Consider the following 18,099-nt stretch of genomic DNA (forward strand, 5'->3'; position numbering starts at 1 on the left):
GCTTAAAAAAGCAACCACACATCTGAGATTACTGCTAGACTCAGGGCTACTGCTTATTAGGCAGATGGAGGCCATGGCTAGGAGAGCCTTTGCTGCCAATTTCTGAGGATGAGTGAGCTGCAGCCCTTCAAGAATTGGAAGCCTTGGTGGAAATAAGCATATGGCCTCATTACTGATTAGACTACCCTAACACAATCAAACTGGGAGTGTCTCTGAAGACTGCCTAAAAGCTGCAAATTTTCTTTATACCCATGTTAACACTGATTCTGCAGTGATTACCAACAGGCTTCTGAGTACAGTCCAAATCTCTGGTTTTAACCCATAAGAAACTACTACCTCTTTCAGGTGGAGCTGATCTAACCAGTCTGATAATTCTGGGTAGGGATTTTGAGGCCCCTTCAAGGAAATCTGGAGGGCATAGAACATATTTTTTTTCTTTCACTTCTTTTTTCAGTCTCTTTGGAATAACCAAAGAGACTTTGATTTTCTTCCTTTCTTGATAGTCATTGGAAAGGCATTCATGTTTTAATTTTGAATAGCAAGCATTGATGCTGGATAACAGACACCAGGGTGAGCTGCTCATTTTAAGTTTTATCAGTGTTTTGCATTTACTTTATTGATTTTATGTATGATACTGTAAATCGCTGGAAATCTTCTTACAGGGGGAGCAGTATATAAAACCTGAAAGTAATATATTCTCTATATAAGCTTACTTACAAAATAATTTTAAAATTGTATTAGAACAAAGTATTTGTACTTAGATTATGTTTTCACATTAATTCCTGAATGATATTCATCTTCAAAATAGCCAGAGGGATGTTTCTTAATCTTGACAATGTGGCTGCAAAATTCTAGAAGTTGAAGTCCACACATCTTAAAGTTGCCAAGGTTGAGAAATACTGGCCTATGGAATTCAGACTGATAGGTTAAGAATTTCAAACATTCCTTCAAAGACCAGCAACACATGAACTGCTGCTTGCCTTTCACCATAGGTTATTTATATGAATTTATTTTTCTTTCATTATATTGTATTTCCTATGGGTTCTAATAAGTGCAAAACTGGATACATTAACTAGTGGAAACAAGAGGGGCAGAAATGAATAATGGAAAAAGAAGAGAAGAAACAATTTCTTTCTAGTTGTATCTTTTGGGCAGGAGGCTTCCAGTTTGCTTGAAGTTTTATCTTAGGTTTGGAAGTAGAGAACTACTAGCTCTCCCGATGTGGCTAAACTGTAACTCTCAGCAGTCCCAACTAGCCTGTTTAATGGTGAAAACTTCTGAAAATTGTAGTTAGCAATATACTGATGTTCATAAATTCCCATTCTAATCTTAGATGTAATATTGGCAGCAAACTGAGATTCAGAGTTCTCACTCAAGGTACAAAAGAACATTTTCCAATTACTCTACTTCAGACACATTTCATGAAGATTTAGCTCTCTGGAAAAGGCACTAACGCTCAGAAAAATAGAAGGAAAGAGAAATGGATGGACAGCAACAAGGTGGATGGGCCAGTTATAGTGTGAAGAGCGCACCATTGGAAGACTTGGGAGAACGTGTATAGAATGGATTGTTACAGAGAAAATTTACCTTTGTGGTTGCTAGGAATAAAAAATGATGGCACACAATCACTTCATCAATCAATAATGAGCCAACATTCAGGACGGTGGAAGAGGAAAATGACAATTTATGAAATGTACCATAGCCACCCACTCCAACAGACTCTAAACATCTTAGAAGATATACAGTTAAAAGAGTTAAACATAAAACAAAACAACCATAACAAATGACCTTTGCTGATCTCAAAAAACTAAAATTTGGTTAGTACTTGGTTGGGGACCCATCAAGAACTCACAGGGTATAAAATAAACCAGGTCTAAAACAGATCCCAGCAGAAGGCAATGGCAAATCAACAAAACAGATGTGATGCAGCTTAGATGTAGCACCTCACCAGGTTTTGAGTTCAAATTCATGTTTTTCTAGGAAAAGTTACGAATAAAAAATTTTAGGCTAGTACCGGTAAATGCTGGGAATCTAATGGTAAATGTTGAAGATACTAGGAAGGAACAGAAAAAAGTGATTGAGCAAGTATTAAAAGGCAAACAAGAGTCAGAAGTCTTTCTTAGTATGAAGGAAAGTTTTAGATAAAATTAGGAAGAATTTCTGAAACTTTACAGTAATTTCCCAGGAGAGAAGATGAGAGGAGGTACTGCAGAATCACCAATCTGGGATCATCTAGGATTCTTTAAGTTTTTGTATATGGACAGTGTAACTTTTTTGTTCCAAAGAACAGCTTTTTTTCTTTCGCTATTCACATTTTCCTGGTTGGTCCTGCCACTGAGAATAGATTCTGCAGCTATAAATGGAATTTTTTTTCAGTAAACAGTTATTAAAATTAACAATTCTTTTCATAAACAAAGTGGAATGAACTTGGTTGTTGTTGGGGTTTTTTGAATGTACAAATGTATTCATGAGGAAGGAAGAACAGAGGAGGGACAAAGGAACAGAGGAAAGTGTTAACTAAACTATTTTGGAAAAATGTGTTATGGGCAAGACCAAGTAAGAGTAAGTGATGTAGTAGAAGCGAGTGGAACTGAAGGTGCAGGTTTTGCTCAGCTACAATCCCATCCCTGACTACCCATTTAACTGTACCTTAGCCAATGACCTTACTATTGGACTCTCCATGAGGCCACGGAGAAAGATGAGATCCAGATCTCCAGCTCCCATGGAATTGGGGAGATCACTGAGGTTGTCCAGGACCTGTTGCATAGCTGTGTAGAGAAATGACAGCGCTAATATTAGTCTCATTAAAATAAAAATAATGAAAAACAGAGTTAATTTATCCACTCTAACATTTCAAGAGGTAGAAAAGGAGCAGATGAAAAGTAACACATCTTCTATATGCAGAACAGAGGTGAAATCACATGGCAATGGAAAACAAAGCGAAAGTGGAAAGAATTCTTAGAAATATACTTGGAAGGAAGGAGGAATTATACAATTTTTATAAATATATATGAGTAGTTCATTCACAAAAACTGAGGTCTCTTCTTACAAGTTACAAGTCAACAGCATTGTCCAGAAATTCTATCAGTAGTACTAAAAAAAGAAGGCAATTTGTGATTATCTTTTTTTCTCCCAGCAGCACTTTAGGATTTTTCAAAGAAATTGAACTTCTTAACGTTTTTCCAGAATGATTCTCAAGTACTACAGGGTCATTTCAAGAACTGCTGCAGAGACAGATGCCTTTGTGTTTAGATTACAAAATAAATTCTCTATTGAATGAAGATCAGAACTTCTTCCTTGCTAATCTCAGTCTAATGCTTTCACTGTTGCATTACGCTGTCTCTACAAATCATGTTTTTCTAATTAAATTAACTAGCCAAAAAACTGAAAACCTAACATTCTTGCTCAATATATATGACTATAGTTCATCTCAACCTGCTCTCTTAACCTCTGCTGCCAGAAAAAGCTGTGTGTTTGCTGAAGCTATTTCATTAAACTTCTTTAAGCAGATTTAAGAACATCCATGATTTTGCTATTATTTCATACAATTTGCCTTTGTGTTCTGCATTTGATCAGGCTCACATATTGAATTGCTCCATTGGAAATGGTTGGTACATTTGATCGCTGAAGTATAAACAACTCAGTTCAGTGATTTAGTCAAGCTGCTCTGCAGCATATTGTCCAACCCACAGAGATATATAGATTATATTCAATGTATAACCTGTCCACTTGAATTTGTTCTTTTCTAGCCAATGCTGAATGATTTAGATGGGAGATATAACCAAAGCTAGAGGGACAAAGTCCTTTGATATTCTACTTCTTTTGGAAGAATTAGGTCAAACTGACATTCCCTCCTCTTATCAGCATATCCAGGGCAAAAACTAAGGCAAGCAATCCTGATACTCTGATTAACACTGGCAGAGTGCCACAGGCATTGGCCTCATCTCCATTTCATAAATTCATCTATACTAGGATTTAATAACTAAGATTTTATTCTCATTCAGTCAATAGGGCAGAAAGTCTTCCAAAGTTGCAAAGGAAATTATTTTTAAAAACCCAGCAATAGTCACATTTAAAGACAAGTATTAATTACTGAAGCTCTTCCAGGGATGTATCTGTTGCTAATCTTCTCTTATTTGTTTCTCTCCCTGAAAGTCTATTTGTTCTTAATATTGCAAGCAGAACAACAAACACAGTGGAAAGAAACAAAAAATCAGGTAGCATTTTATTAAAAAATAAAAAGAAAGAAACCACTTTGGACAATAAATCAAAGTTGGGTTTTTTTTTTTTTTTTGTCTATTCCAAGCAGTGTTCTTCAGCACCACTATGTCCATATACAATTTCCAGAGTGCACATTGGGCTTTATGTCTCATTTATTATTTTTCAAACATTAATTACAAAAATTAACAGGAAAGCTAACACACAGCAAACAAAGCTTAAGATTTTGGCAAGTTACTATACTCTGAATGTGTCCCAGGACCAACATGAGTCCCGTATCATTCTAAAGACATAAAAAGGTTAGCGGCTATATCTTAGCACTCAACTTACAAGAATTTCTATCTCCCCAGAGGCTCTAGGACAATTCACCACATACATGTCACCACAGTCATCTCACTGCAGCCAATCTGGTGAGACCATCTCACCACAGGACAACTCACCATGTGTCCCATAGTGAGTTGGCCATGGAGAGATGGCGGCAGTGAGATAGCCATGGTGAGTTGACTCATTCTGCTTTCCAGAGACTGGGAAAGATTTAAGGGATTAAGGAAGGTGTCAATGAGCAACCTTCTCAGGCCATGTATTGTGGCAGTCACTTCATTGTCAACAAAATTCTCTTGCTCCTCTGCCCCTAAGCAAACATTGTTTGTTAGTAGAGGCAACGTGCTCTCATCTTTTTGAATATACATTTCAACACAAACTTTTGTATACTTTTAACATACTCTATTGTCTGTTTATTTTCTTCAGGGAAGTTTTAGAGTATGGAGGTATTAATTCTGTCTTTCCTTTGCAGCAGTGTAAAGTAATAAAATCCAATGATGGACTTTGGAACCAGGATAGGAAGAGTATTGTCACTTTTGAACTTTGGTGTTGAAGAAGATTCCTGAGAATACTATGGACATCCAAGAAAATAAACAAATGGCTTAGTGAACAATCAGCCCAGACTTCTCACTTGAGACACAAATGACCAGGCTCAAATTATCCTACTTCAGACATATCATGCAAAGACTTAATTCTCTACAGAAGATTCTACGGCTTAGAAAGTTGAAAAGAAAGAGGATGATCAGCAGCAAGATGTTACAGTGGCAATGAGTATATTATCAGGGGACCTGAAAGAACCAGTTACTGATACATCATCATGGGGGAAAAAAATCTATGTGATTGCTAAGAGTTGACAAAAAGTAATGCCACATAAATCAGCCCAATCCAGGCACCAGGGAATCAATCTTATCTTTTTAAATTTTCTACTGCAGACATGAAGGAGAATGGTAAATCTTACACTTGCTGTGTAAATATATAGTGGTGGTTTTTTGCAGAGAAAATGTTTAAAAAATGTATATGACCAACTCTTGCATCAATTGCCTAAAGTCACTGGTATGAGATGGACATTTACATTTCATTGATAGAAACAGAAATAAACAGCTTAAAAGATTATGCAATAATAAGTAGTATATCTAAAGTCTGGGATAAATAAAAAAAGAAATCAGTCCACAACTTCATCTTTTGCCTCAATATTCTCACAAAAAGGATAACACAAATTTTCTCACTGGAAAGGTAACAAATCATTATATACATTCATCAATAAGCCAAATATGAAATCTTTTTAATCTGCAGAATTAGCAGAATCACACACGCAATTTCAAAATCTTCAAATGAGTGAAAATGTTTTAAAGAATGCAGAAACCCAAAGAAACATAGAATTTGAATCTCTTATAAAACAAAATTCAGAGATGTTTTGGCTCTTTTTATAAACTGTTCATGAAATATGACTCAGAAACCAAACAAGTAAAAACCAAACAAGAATTTAGACGTAATTGGTATGCAATTGTAACAATTTCAGTGGAAGAAATCTATTACACAAAATATATTTACAGAAAAGTGGAATAAAATGTTTTACTGATGGCATATATAATTCTATTACCGATTACTAAGCTGGACAGATCATTTGCTAAAAATTGTTGGAAATGGTTGGATCTTTTTTCCATATTAGGTAGCGGTCTGGTAAAGCTGAAACATTTTGGAAAATAATTTCTAACAGAATGAAACAAATTCTAAAAGCTGAATTTCCTTTTTAACTTGCTCTTTTTATTATATATTACTAAACCTCGCATTCCCACAAAATATATCGAATTAACTTTCTACACAGCAACTGCTGCAAGGATACTTTACATTTCCTATTGAAAATATATTCAATTATTTTTGCAGAAGATTCACAAATTAAGTTATGGAAATTCACTTAGACGTTCAAAATTCATATTTGAATTGGATGTACAGATATTCATAGTTAAATAGTAAATCTGATGCAGGGCTTAACTTTTTATGAGCTTGTGCCACATCTAAAATTTGGATTTCACTTGACATGAAATTTTAATATTCTGACCTTCAATGATCTATTAAATGAGGATAGATTTTCAACTGCTCAAATGGGATGTATTATAGTTCCTACCTATGAATCACATTGTGTTGATTATAACTTCAACCAATGGGTTTTTAAAATAATGCAACCTATTCATTTATTTAACACTAATTAAATAACTGGAAATTTCTATCTGATTTTATACCTGTAAATTCCCCATTTATTCACTTTATTCCCCTTCTTCTTCTTTTTCTTCTCTTTTCTTTTCTTTTCTCTTTTCTTAAAAATGGTTAATAAAAATATAATAAAAAGAGAAAATAACACTACTAAACTTTATATTTTGCCTTAGTACCCTGATTGTGATAAAGGATAAATGGTGTTTTTCCTCATTTTAGCTACTCAGGTCAAGCAAATTGCTAGTTGATTTTACTTCAACTCTGATGATAGAATAGAATTCTCTACTGAATATGAGCGCAGCTCATTATGATGCAAAGCACAGGCCACGTATTAAGTGTCATTTTATCCTTTGCCTATGCTCACTGCTGGCTAGAACAGCTTTTTGGGCACCAGGGATCGGTTCCATGTAGAGAAGTTTTTCTGGGGACCGGGGGGGGGGGGCACGGTTTCACATGGTGCCTGCATCCTTTGGATGGGGCTTTGCTTGTTTGCGTGGACCAGTGCCAGTCCATGGACCAGGGAGTTGGGGACCCCTGGTCTAGAAAACTGATCCATTCCTTTTAGGGCAAGCAGATCCAACCCATGCTTGCATGCCACAGCTAGTAACTTTTAACATTAATATGTAACTTATATACATTAACTATATTATATATTTTATATGTAGCCCAAGACAATTCAGCTTCACTCAATGTGGCCCAGGGAAGCCAAATATTAGATAATCATGTTCTAGGGGAATGATAGGCCCTGTACCACATTCATTTCCATACACAGACCAGATTTTAGAATGGCCTTGAACATAAGCCCAGCTTCAGAGAAAACTAACTGCATTGTTATTCTCATCCTGTCTTTCCCTTTCTTCACATTCAAACAAGGCATAATAAATTTTTCTAAGGAAGAAGATAAGGAGGGGCAAGAGAAGAGGGGTACTTCTCTAATGAACAACAGATGGTTGTCATTGTAATTATCCCTAAGGCATTGAAGGACATCACAAAGCATCACCTAAGGTCTTGGGGATAATTACAGTGATCACTGTCTATTCATTGGAGACACAAAGAAGGAAGCTAACCATACCCTCATGTATTATCTGAGAATTGCCACCTGTTGAACACAGCCTATTTTTAAATGGCTAACCTTATTGTGTTCAACATGTCTAAGCTCTCAGGATCACATTTCCACAAGAAATTTAAAATTTAGTGGATAAATAGCGTATAGTGATAAATGGATTCCCAAACACCATGTATATGAAAGAATGCAAGAATTCAGATGAATCTAGTTTCAAACTGGAAAGACGCTTTTATTCAAGAAATAATTAAAGAATGTCAGAGTCATACATAGAATATTCACCAACAGAATTAATGTTGGTTTCAGCTATTTTCCTAAATAAAACTCATCCAAAGAAGTACACAGACTGTATCAAGTGGTTTTATTACATATAAACATCACATCTTTCTGTTTCCTTTCACTTGGAAAATGAGGTTACTAGCTATCTTTGGGTGAACAAGTTGGAGGAATCCTAAGCGCAGTCTGACAAATATGGAAAAATACTCCTTTTTCAAAAGCATTTCCAGACTATCCCTGAGCTGATTGACCACCATACTCTGCATAGTTGATGGACATTCCAGAAATGTCCTTGAAAAAAGATACTTTCCAACATCCAATCTGGGTTAGTCTTTGGGACCAGAGGTTTTTGTTTTCTGAGCTTCTGGACTCATGCTGGAGTCCATCTTCAGGGAACTTCTCTGTGTGCTCTGGGCTGTTTTCTGTATGATATTTATATGGTGGTTGTTGTGTGTAGCTTTTTGGACATAGATTGGTGTGTTGATGGATTACTATTAAGTCGTTGGCTATTGTTTCCATGTGCTGCCAAGCCCCCACCTCCTAAGTACTTGATAAACTGGAGGTAAATCAGCACTCCTGTTGATTGATGAGGGTCATGTTTCCCAAGCTTCAATCACCTCCCTTCCTGTTTTGTGCCTACTTGTCCAATGATCTTAGTAACTACAAAATTGAATGTATGTTCATGTCTGTTGCAATGTGAGGCTACCAATGAGTTTGGGTTTTCTTGACTGACCACTCACTTCTGTTCTTGCAATTTGATGGTTAACTTCCTCCCTATCTGTCCTACATAGTCACAGGGGCAATCCATGCAGGGGATCCCATAGATTACATTGGAAGTATCTCTGACCTCCAAGCAATCATTCCAGTGCATAATTTGTCCTCACAGGGTAGCCTCTGTGCAGTGTGCGATGCCCACTTGCAGATCTCAGACGCTGCACTCTACTGCTTCTGAAATGTTTTTGATGTATGGCAGGGTATGCTATGTAGTAAGTCTTCTGCCTTATTTCTTCCTTTCTCTCCCCACTAGGTTGTGCAGACATCTTGTAACAAATGATTGTGCATACACATTCTGCCTGAATTGTTCACATAGGTACCTGCTCTCCAACTGTTTGGCTTGCAGGGTGCTACAGTAGGTTCTCACCTTGCTGTATAGTGTTCTGATTCAACATTTTTGTTTGACAATGGATTGTTGCTGTTGAAATTCAGAATGCGTGGGGTGTTTGTGCCTTGCAATAAACTGCAGTTCCTAGGCTTCTATCTGTATGTCTGTTGACAAGTACATCTAAAACCAATAATTGTCTAGCTATTTCTTCCTCTGTTGTGAACTGTATGTCCAGGAAGATGAAGTTCAGTATGGTATGAAAGTCTTTCAGTGGATTTCATTTGATGATGACAAACATGTCATCCACATAATAGCACCAAAATTTGGATGTATAGTTCTGAAATTCATGGTGTTCTAGTTCACACAGGACTGTTTCTGCAATGACTCCTGATATTGGGGATCCCATAAGTGTCCCTTTTATTTGTTCATACATTTCTCTTTTGAATGTGAAAAAGGTGTATTGACAGTATTGGAGTAGCCTCATGATTTGTATGCTTGTTAGGTTGTTCTCATCTGTGTTGTATTCTTCTTCTAGTTTTCTATCTATTACTTCATATGCTTCATTAGGAGCCACCTTTAAGCTTTGTAGTTTTGTCAGAAATGTTGTGGATGATGTGACTGTGCTGTTCAATGATTGGGTCAGGAAGCTTAGGTACTGTGCCAGCCATTTAGCCAAATTATACGTAGAGGTATCTTGTAGTGCTACAGAAGGTCTGAGGGGGACTCCTATTTGTGTATCTTGGGGGGGGGGTCCATAGAATTTTGCTGGGCAAGATCTGTTTTTCTCATTTTCCATCTTTCTTTCTCCATTATATTGTTTTGTTTGGGTTGATTTTTGTTTGACTTTCCAACATGCAAGGGGCTCTTGGGATTCCTCCAACTCTCCCTCATTCATTTCAGTGCCTGTCCTCCTCTTTCATTATCTTTGGGTAAGCAAAATGTGCTTAAACTTCCATTCTAGTGGACTTATCTTGGCCAGTGAAACATGGCATTATATAATCTTGGCCAAGGCATTCCATTTTATATGAGTAGTCTTTAGTAACATTGACTCTGCATATGGTATTAGAGATGAAAGATTATATGTGAGCATGTACAATAGAAGGCATGCTGATATTCTACATCAATTGTTCAAGACCATGTTGACAGGCATTGATATGGCATGAAGGAGGAAAGAAGGAAAAATGCACCTTTAACTAAAGATTGTCCTTGGGTCAGCCTCTATCTCATCTCAAATCAAACTTGACCTGGCTTAATCTTTTATTTTTAAGGATAAAGTCAATAATTTTCCACATCACCCTAAAATACCTTCCTCATAGGGATCAGCTATATCAACTTAACTCTTATAAGACCACAGCCTTTAATCTTGCCAAAATAGTAAGAGTGGGGATAGACCTAGTGGCTTATATTAAAAGGAAAGAGCATAGGAAGTTACCTTATACATAATTATACTTTCAGTTTATCTAGCATAGTATATTGTATTTTAGAGATGGAAAACAAGTGGCCCTCAACCTGCTGAATCACAACTCTTAGCATAGCTCAGCAAAGGATTTTCTGATCACCTGCTATCTCATTCTTTTAATTATGAAAACACTGGATTTGAGACTCTGCTTTCAAAATATCTACTGTACATCTAATCTAGTCCCTTCATGACAGGGGACCATTATCCAACAATTTAGAAATGCTATGCTTGATGTCTAGGTGTCAAATTAAGTGTACTGTAGCAGGCAACAAAGTTAGTCAAACCAGTAATAACTGCCCTTGTTTTGTGTTCTCTACTTTTCTTTCAAGATCCTAAGCAGGCAATGGAAACTCTAAAATAACTGTCAAAGGAGACAGCTCAACAGTAATGTGAAATTCCATAAAAATAATACTAGCAAGCCCTTTTCTTGAAATGTGACAGTAATTTCTGTTAGTGTGCAATAGAGGCATTAATAAAGTAATTTCAGCTGGTTTCTGTCTGAGCACTGCTTGATTCAGTATTTTAACAGTGAAAAGTGTTAGCTGCTAAGATGCTGGTCCCTCTTTTTCCAGCACTCACCCTATTACATCTCCGTTTCTGTGGCAACAGGAGAAAAGTTTTGCATCTAAGGTTACACTAAACCAGGAAGGATAAAGCAAACATTTAAATATTGTCAAAACTGTTTACTATGACTGATATAATTTGACTATTTTTCAGAGAAGTTGACAAGTTTTTTGCAAAGAGAGAAACTGGGGCTAAAAAGATCTAGTGCTAGAAAAGGGTTGTCTCAGAAATATTTCATGCCAAGTGACACATTGACTGAATTCTTGGGCGTAGTCTCCCATTTACCTTATTGCCTGATGAAAATTTTGGCAGTTCCAACATATCTTCTAAATATATTATACTTCTGTACATATAGATTGAGGTATTAAAACACAGATGCACCTATCTTTTACTATTTGTAAAAAAAAAACCAGCATCATTTAGGAAACCCTCACCACTGCACAATCTAGGGCAGTGTTTCTCAATATTGGCAACTTTAAGGTGTCTGAATTTCAACTCAGCATGCCTGCAAGGGGAAAGAAAAAACTATGTACTTGTAACATAGGACATATTATTTCTAGGGGTGTCTATCAGGAAAAAAAGACCAACCAAAAACACAACATAGGAACAATGGATGAGAAGGAGGCTTAGGAAAATAACCAAAATAAATGGGTCATTATGCCAAATCTTTTCAGGGGTACTGGATAAATTCCTATCATCTCTGGGCAGCGTAACCATGTTTTACAACATTTTTTCCCCAGCCTTCAGAGTTGTGGATATAAACTTTAATTCGCAACAACACCCATGCTCTCAGATTGGAAAAGATATGTTATCTTTTGAGATACACCAGCATGTCAAAAAGCTCTTCACACATAAATTGGTCTCTCAGCATTTAGCTGTATGTGCATTAGAGTTGAGATATGCATTTTCTCTTCCCAGACAGGAGAAGCTGAACCTGAATGAAGATTCTGGTAATAATGCAAGGTAACAATATTTTAAGGAAGTGTTTCCCAACCTCAACAACTTTAAAATGTGTGGACTTCAACTTTTTCAGCGAGAGAAAAGATAAAAAACAGACTATCCAACTTGAAAAATAGCAGCTGTGGCCATACATGGATTCACATTGTAAATAGAGCCCAGCACACAAACTTTATCCTTGGTTTTGTAATTCTCATTTCAGAGATATTTTCCAACACTTTCACTATTGTGTACACATCAGTGATGGCAACCTTAGTGATTCTACACAACATCACTAGCATTATAGACTATGTTTCCTATGTAATCAGTAAAGTCAGGCTAAAAATTTAAATGAGTGGTGTAATCAGGCTTTGGGTCTGAAGATGTGGTAGACCTAGGTAGTGCCTGTACTAATTACTGCTGTTGTTTTTCATATCTTGTCTGCTGTTTATATTTGTATGGGCTTTATATTACTTCTTGATTTTTATAATGTAGTTTTTAATTGTTGTCAGTGAACTATTTGAAGTAGTGTTATACATTAGCCTAGAACACAGGTTGGCAACCTGCAGCTCTGGAGCCGCATATGGCTCTTTGAGCCTTCCCCTTCAGCTCTCTGCAGGAAGCAGGAAGGGCAGGAGAGAGCTGGCCTTCAGAGCTATGCTGACTCAGGAATTCTGGGAGTTGAAGTCCATGAGTCATAAAAGAGCCGAGGTTGCCTACCCCAGAGCTAGCCCAATAAGAATGTGTGTCAGCTTGTGGGAGAACAGCTTAAAGCTTGCTAGGTGAGCAGAAGATTGGAGAGAGGAAGAGAGAGGGGGGAGAGAAAGAGAGAGAGAGAGAGGGAGAGAAAGAGAGAGAAGAAAGAGAGAGGGGGAGAGGAGAGAGAGAGGGAGAGAGAAAGAGAAAGAAAGAGAGGGAGAGGAAAGGGGGGAGAGAGAGAGGAAAGGGAGAGAGGGAGAGGAGAGAGAGAAAGAAAGAGAAAGAAAGAGGGGGAGAGGAAAAAGAGAAAAAAGAGGGAGGGAGAGGAAAGAGAGAGAGAGAGAAAGAGAGAGGAAAGAGAAAAAGAAAGAAAGAGAGAAAGAGAAGGAGGGAGGGAGAGACACACAGAGAGAGAGACCCTTTTGACATCTAAAATGAAGATAACACTGCATATATCCTTTTTTATACACACACACACACACACACACACACACACACACACACACACACTTATAATAAAGGTAAAAAAGGATATGTGCAGTGTTATCTTCATTTTAGATATCAAAAGGGTTTTGTGGCTCCCAGTGTTTTGTTTTCGGTGGGAAACGGGTCCAAGTGGCTCTTTGAATGTTTTGGGTTGCCTACCCCTGGGCTAGAAAAAGGAAGATCATGAATTCTAGTCCTGCCTTAAGCACAAAACAAGTTGGGTAATATTGGGCTAGCCACTTTCTCTCAGCTCTAAAAAGGAAGCCAAGAACTATGTTAGCTGCTTACAATTATGAATTTGACATGGAGACATATGTATAAAATAAAAAAAACAGACAAACTATGTGCAGGAATGTAACAATTGAAACCACAGTTTTAAAGACAATTTTCATTGTCAAACTTTCATTGTATTTTTTTAAAATGATTTTGTAGATAAAATGGCAGCAGAAGCTGTTCAGGGATGAGCAGTTTGCTAGTTGTAGGCAGCCTTTTTGAATGTCTTGTAGTGAGGATATTCAAGTGTCAATCTTACGCGCAACTACTTTTCTTTTCCTGCTGCATATTTCTGAGTAGATATAAAATTAGATTACATATTATACAAGTGAACATTTGTTCCCACAATAGATGACTCATGAAAAACACTAAAATTTATACCCAGGCAAAAAACACCCTAAATCACCCTGTTTTTATGTTATCTTAACCTCAAAGAAGCCATTATTTTTATTTAACCTTCACTATGGTTCACAGATGCTGTGACAATAGCTGAACTTTTCACAATATCCTGAATTATAAACCACTCAACCCCATTTTAGCATGTTATACATACTTGGTTACTGGGTTACCCTCACAGTTCTGTTCCTCCCAGAACTTTCTAAAATTGCTGCAAAAAAGAAGCAAGAATAAACTTAGGTTAAAGCAGAAATAATCCCCCTTTTTTAAACTCAGGTACAGCATGTTCCTTCTCTTACAATATTCAAAATGTATCTTGAAATTAAACTCAGCTGACCTCACAATATGGTTCTTAGAATACAGATTATTTAGTGATCTCCAAATATTTCATAAATAAAAAACGTAAGTGTCAAATTGGAAAACTTTGTTGAAGGATGTTTAAGTCAAACTTAGAAGGTCCTAAACAGAAGATAGATACAGTGACCTCCATAATACTGTTCTATAAATCTGTTATTCACTCTATGATCTAATAGGTTTTCTTAAAGGTATGTTAATGTGTTATTAATTCAGTAACTAATCCTACCCAGTCTTTTTCACAATGTAATTTTAAAATTGTTGCAGTTGGCATACATTTCCTCTTGGTATGTACATGGAAAATGAACGACAACATTGGAGCTTTTATTTATATGTATGGCTAATGGGCACTGCATTGGTCAGAGGCGTATGCATGCACACACACAGATCCTGAAGACACCTGAGGGAAAAGACAGTAATCATCACTGTTACTGAAATAAGTGCTAATTATCTTTGCCACACACAGTTGCATACTGTCAGACTAATGAAGCCAATTCATTTTAACAAAAGTATTATACAACATACAAAGATCAGAATTGTGCAAGCTATGATATTCCCTATGGATTTTAAAGAAACAGGATAGGAAGAAAACAACTTGATGGCACAAAAGTTAATAAATCAAACAAGCAAACAACATTAAAAGGATCAGTCCTGCCTAATATGCAGCATGGATGTTTAACATGTATCTTTAATGTCTGAAAGCCAATAATAACTCTTAAAAAGATATTAATAATACTAAACTAAGCTACTAAATTTATAAGCCACCTAATTCCCTGTGATTCAACAAATGACAACAAAGAGGATTTCCCAAGCAATCTGATCCTGTTTCTTTGATTTATTTTACCTATAGCAGACATGTCAAACACAAGGCCCGGGGGCCGGATGCGGCCTGTGAAGTGGTTTTATGTGGTCCGCGAAGCCATCCTGGAAACAGTGAGGGAACGGTCTCCCACTGCCTTGGCCCTGGCCCAGGCTGGCCGGGAGCTAATGTACAATTTTGTGGTGGCACCACCATCCAGCCCCCCGCTGCATGGCCTGAGAGGAACAGTGAGGCTCTTCCGTGGACCATGCCTTGGCACTTGCCCTGGTCCCACCCCCTTCTGCCAGAGACCCTCAGATCTGTCCCACTCCTGCCCAGGCCCTAACAGGACCCCTTGACACGAACGATGTAGAGCTGGCCATGCCCACCCAGTAAGCCACACCCACCCTGGCCACACACCCCGCCCCCCCAGGGCAACTGCAATGCTTATGCGGCCCTCAATGAAATTGAGTTTGACACCCCTGACCTATAGCATAAGACAAGCAACTCACTCAGTTAGACTTTTATAAAATATTATAATGATTTACAGTTTCACATTTTTCCCTATCTTTGTCCCATTTTTTTAAAACAACATATGGAGTTTATAGTTGTTTTTACCAAATCATTTGATTTAACTGTAGCATACTGAATTTGACACTTGTATTTCTTTTATTACTATGTTGCTTTCATCATCATCATCATCATCATCAACATCATTAATTAATTTTCTATAATTTAATGCAAAGAACATGGTTGAATTAGTCAATTCATTTTTGCAGAATCGTAAGTAAATCTGTGTTGTCCTATTTCTATAACTCTCTGTGACTTCTATAAAATCTGCATGAAAAGCCTTCCTTACTATATTCTTGCATTTTCTCTCCAATGATGGACTGACAGGATTTTGGGGTTGCGTTTTTTAGTCAAGAAATGTATTAGAACATTGGGAAAGTGTGGGTGGAAAAGCACCAATCTGTACATTAGCACAGGAAGTTCAGATCAGTTTCCATGAGAATTCTTAGAGACCCTCTGCAACCTCCAGAGTATGCCACAGCTTAAAGCATGTTGTGGTTATCACTTTCTTTGAGTTTTCATAGTCACTGAACATTTTCCAAGCCTTTGGTTACAAGCGAGCTGAAAGGTGTAAATTTGGGCCACCTAGACTAAATCATATGGGTTCTGGAAGATATATTTCTGGGTTAGGCAGGAAAAAGCCACAGGCATTGATTGTTGTGCTTGAAGGCTAAAGAGAAGTAGAGACAGAAAACCCCGAGAAAACCAGAGGTATGGAGGATTTATATATTTTATTTATGTATTTGGCATATGGCATACAATGTCAGGGAAATCTATATATGCTAGACACAATCAAGTCTTGACAACCTAAATTGCTAGTTCATTTTGTTTGGTGCCTATTCTTGGTGCACTGCAGGGGCCAAACTAGCTAGGTATGGAAGAATTGACTGATGCAAGGTAGTCCTCAACTCACAACCATAATGGAGCCTAAACTGAGTCACCACATGTTAAGTGAATGCTATACTTGTTAAGCAAACCCATTATTTGCTATTGGGTTTTTTTGTTTTGTTTTATTTGGGGGTTTTTTGCTGAAAACTGGATGTAAACTCTGACTTTCGGCAAAAACTTTGTAAATCAGGGTCACGTGACTCCAGAATGCTCAAAGAACTGTGAAATGCAGACTGGTTGCCACATGGCCAAAATGCAGTCACATGACCATATGGGGGATATCAGAACTCTGGAACTGGGTCATGCCTTTTGGATGTTCTGACATAAATTTGAATGGTCTCTAAGCAACCAGTTGAAAGTTGAGAACTATATCTAGGTTGTATTGAAAACCAATGACACTGGAAATGGCAATGGTTAAAGAGAAATAGGAGAAGCAAGGCACTAGGAAGATGGGCAGGCAGGCCAATATTCAAAGCAAGCAGAGGAGGATAGAAGAAAAAGACAAGGTCCACTCACTTTGTAAGACTCTCCAAGATTTGTTTCAGGCAAAACCTGAAACAGCCAAGAGCTTCTGCCAATCTGCTGCCTACTCAGCATGCTTTGACAAACCTTCCAAAATATGATGCATCTTCTTCAGGTTTAAAACAAAACATCATTTTCTATTTCATGCATTTTCTAATGCCACATGTTGAAACCTTTTGATATCCAGTTCCCTACCCTAGTTTTAAAAAAGGTAGAAAACCTAAAAATTCAGAAAATCCTCATCTGCCTTCTCAAGTTAAGTAAAACAACTGGCAGGTCTACTCTTCGTGATCCCAAACACTACCACAACTAAAACCAGCAATTTCACAGAACTATAAATCTGGAAAGGATCATTTTGGCTATTGAGCCTAACCCTCTGTTATTTTCTTCCTCCTCAAAAACCAATAGTAAATCAGGAATTGTTTTTACGGAGAGAGTACATTCACTACTCAATTTTATTTGAGAAGATGCAAAACCAATCAATTTATCATATTTAGACAGTAGCTTGATCACCTTTTAAAGAAAGTTTTGTAAAATTTTATCTGGTTTCTACAAATGGCATCTGAATTGGAGCTTTTTAGACAGCTGAAATGTAGATTTAATTATTACTATCTGGAGGGGAAAAAAAACCTGCCTATTCCTGAAGGAAAAAGAAATATTTCTTTAATAAAGAAATCTTGTTCCAGGTTTAAAACTAATGGACAGTAACTTAATTCCAATATAATAGTTGAGAATGCACAGAGACAAGTAGAAGGCTTATTGGGTTTCCGTTCTCTTTCAAAATCATTTTAAGATTCTGGACATAAAAGAGGCTCCCTCAAATGCAGGAAACAGTTGTTTGCATTGGATTATGATGTCTTGGCTGAATACTAACTAATGGTTTTTATCCTATAATAAAACAGAAGCTCTTTCCTTGTGGGTGAACAGGGGGGACAATGTCAGGACAAAGCTGAGCATGTATC

General features: G+C 37.2%; 1 protein-coding gene across 6 annotated transcripts in view; it reads right to left on the reverse strand.

The window, feature by feature from the left end:
- The window catches only part of MPP2 (membrane palmitoylated protein 2), an 81,269-nt gene that overhangs the window by 52,071 nt on the left and 11,099 nt on the right, over window positions 1-18,099 (reverse strand). For 5 of the 6 annotated variants that reach the window (XM_039333093.1, XM_039333095.1, XM_039333090.1 and 2 more), the window contains exon 3: window positions 2,650-2,768. In XM_039333093.1, coding sequence (XP_039189027.1) covers window positions 2,650-2,768 — 119 coding nt within the window. The remainder of the gene's footprint in view (window positions 1-2,649; window positions 2,769-18,099) is intronic. The other variant, XM_039333092.1, reaches the window with a different exon arrangement.

The sequence above is a fragment of the Crotalus tigris genome, unplaced genomic scaffold (assembly GCF_016545835.1).
Source record: "Crotalus tigris isolate CLP2741 ecotype Arizona unplaced genomic scaffold, ASM1654583v1 scf7180000024472.5447098, whole genome shotgun sequence".
NCBI classification, from domain to species: domain Eukaryota; kingdom Metazoa; phylum Chordata; class Lepidosauria; order Squamata; family Viperidae; genus Crotalus; species Crotalus tigris.